Source organism: Propithecus coquereli, unplaced genomic scaffold, assembly GCF_000956105.1.
Source record: "Propithecus coquereli isolate 6110/MARCELLA unplaced genomic scaffold, Pcoq_1.0 Scaffold177, whole genome shotgun sequence".
In the NCBI taxonomy this organism is placed as follows: Eukaryota; Metazoa; Chordata; class Mammalia; order Primates; family Indriidae; genus Propithecus; species Propithecus coquereli.
The window spans coordinates 4,593,794-4,595,824 of record NW_012142412.1 but is presented as its reverse complement, the minus strand read 5'-3'; the positions used below and the strand labels follow the sequence as shown (position 1 = coordinate 4,595,824).

The following is a 2,031-nucleotide window of genomic DNA, read 5'->3' as shown; positions in this document are numbered from 1 at the left end:
GTCTCCTTGCTTTTTTGGGAACCCAGGCCCGTGGCCCACATCATACCATGGCACATTTCTCTGAGTCTGGGCTCTCAGAAGACATCCACGTGGACCAAAGTCTTGTCGACACGTTTTTGCTCAGAGGATGCATGGTACAAGATTTGGGGAGGAAGCTAGAAGAGCTGTACGTGATTTGGGGGAAAAAGATGTCATCATTTGGACCCCAGCTTTATCTTTAAGGACTGAGGACCTTGAAAAACATTATTTTGTTGCAAGAAAGATTGTGAAATGTAAACGCCTGTCATGCTGATCCCAGAACCTGAGCACATTTTCCTGCAAGAAACTGATCCGTATAGACAGTTTTGGGTCTTCCGAAGAAGACTCGATCCTAATTGAATAAATCAAAATCTGCAGGTTCCTCGGTCGTGGCCAGGAAACCTCTGGGCAATTTTTTTTGATTCAAGATCACTTCTGCATCTCCTGGTTCCCAGGGCTTTGGTTCTGGGTATACTCATCTTTGAAGTGTCACCTGAATGCACCGTGGGCTTTTCTCCATCATGCATTTAATGATGATGTAGCTGATGTTAAAATAAATGTCATCATTTATTCCAGCAGAAAAGATCATACTCCTCATGTAAAACCCAACTCTGACATTAACCTTTGTTAAGATTTACCAGCACCCGCAGTGACCCAGGAAATTACAACACAAGTAAATGGCTTTTGGAACGTCACATGCACCACTGTACAGTTATCACTGCTTACCTGATACGTTTATGTATCTTTCACTAGGGTGTGAGCTCTTTAAGGACAGGGGTTATGTCTTACAGTACCTGGTATGTGGTAGTTGCCTGATGATTGGAATGAATGAATGGATGAATGATGGAATTTAATAGGGCTTCCTTCTAAATTTCCTAGTAAAATATTTCGAAGGATGTTCACAGCTTGGGTCGTGTGTAGCATTTTCACCTTAGAAGACATTTTAGAGATCATCTTTGGCTTTAGACGCTTAAAACCAGGACAGTTGCATATTGTGTCCTGAGCCACATAGCTGTAGCGTCAGAGGTGGGCATAGACTCGAGGTCTCTGTGTGACAACCATTTATGAAAAATAAATGCACTAAATTCTCTTTCGTTCTACCAGGTTGAGCAGATGTGTGGAAGTTTAGACTTTTTCTAATACGGCGAAGTGTTAAAATTAAGAGACATAACACTTAGATCGACGTCTAGCATTTCTCTCTTTTTCCACCGGGCAGGTCAATACCAGCTGTCCCCCACAGTGAACATGCCCCAGGACGATACTGTCATCATAGAAGATGACAGGTTGCCGGTGCTTCCTCCACACCTCTCTGACCAGTCTTCTTCCAGCTCCCACGACGACGTGGGATTTGTGACAACAGACGCTGGCACATGGGCCAAGGCTGCAATCACTGATTCAGCCGACTGGTAAGCTCGGAGTCCCAGGTTGGAAAATAGGAGTTAATTACAGTCACGTTTTTATTTTATGTTTAAGTGGCTTATCACTGAGCACAGTTAATCAATTTTTTTTACAGAAATGTTCTCTTTTCATGGTTTTTATATACTTAATTATCACTTTTTAAATAAAAGATTACACCCTAACCCTGTAAACATGCTCAATAATTTTAACCTTCAAGGTCTATAGTTTCAGTAATTTAACCAAAACGAGGACGACGACAAAACTCCCACCAACGAAAAACCGTACTCATTTAAGTTTCACTATTTAGGATTTAGTTTAGATCTGCATTACTTTGATGAATTGTTTTTCTATTAATTATAAAAAATTCTGGGCAGGTCTCTAAGTTGATTGTAACAGATGACTGACAACACTAATAGTTGATGTGTTCCGAGAATGGGAGGAGGCCTGTTTTAAAGTTTTCTTTTTAGTGTGCAATAACTGTACTGTTTAAAATGCTTTGGAATTAACTTGTAACATGAAGTGACTTTTGGGGCAGTCTTCTATTTTTTTCTCCTGTGTCTTTCAAAATAGAAGAAAGCGTCTGGTATGATTAAGCCAATGTGTGGCTCATGAGTG

At 40.8% G+C, this 2,031-nt stretch overlaps 1 protein-coding gene across 1 annotated transcript in view; it reads left to right on the top strand.

Moving 5' to 3' along the window:
- PARD3 (par-3 family cell polarity regulator) overlaps nucleotides 1-2,031 on the top strand; it is a 714,541-nt gene that overhangs the window by 490,821 nt on the left and 221,689 nt on the right. The window contains exon 14 of the mRNA XM_012642182.1: nucleotides 1,235-1,424. Coding sequence (XP_012497636.1) covers nucleotides 1,235-1,424 — 190 coding nt within the window. The remainder of the gene's footprint in view (nucleotides 1-1,234; nucleotides 1,425-2,031) is intronic.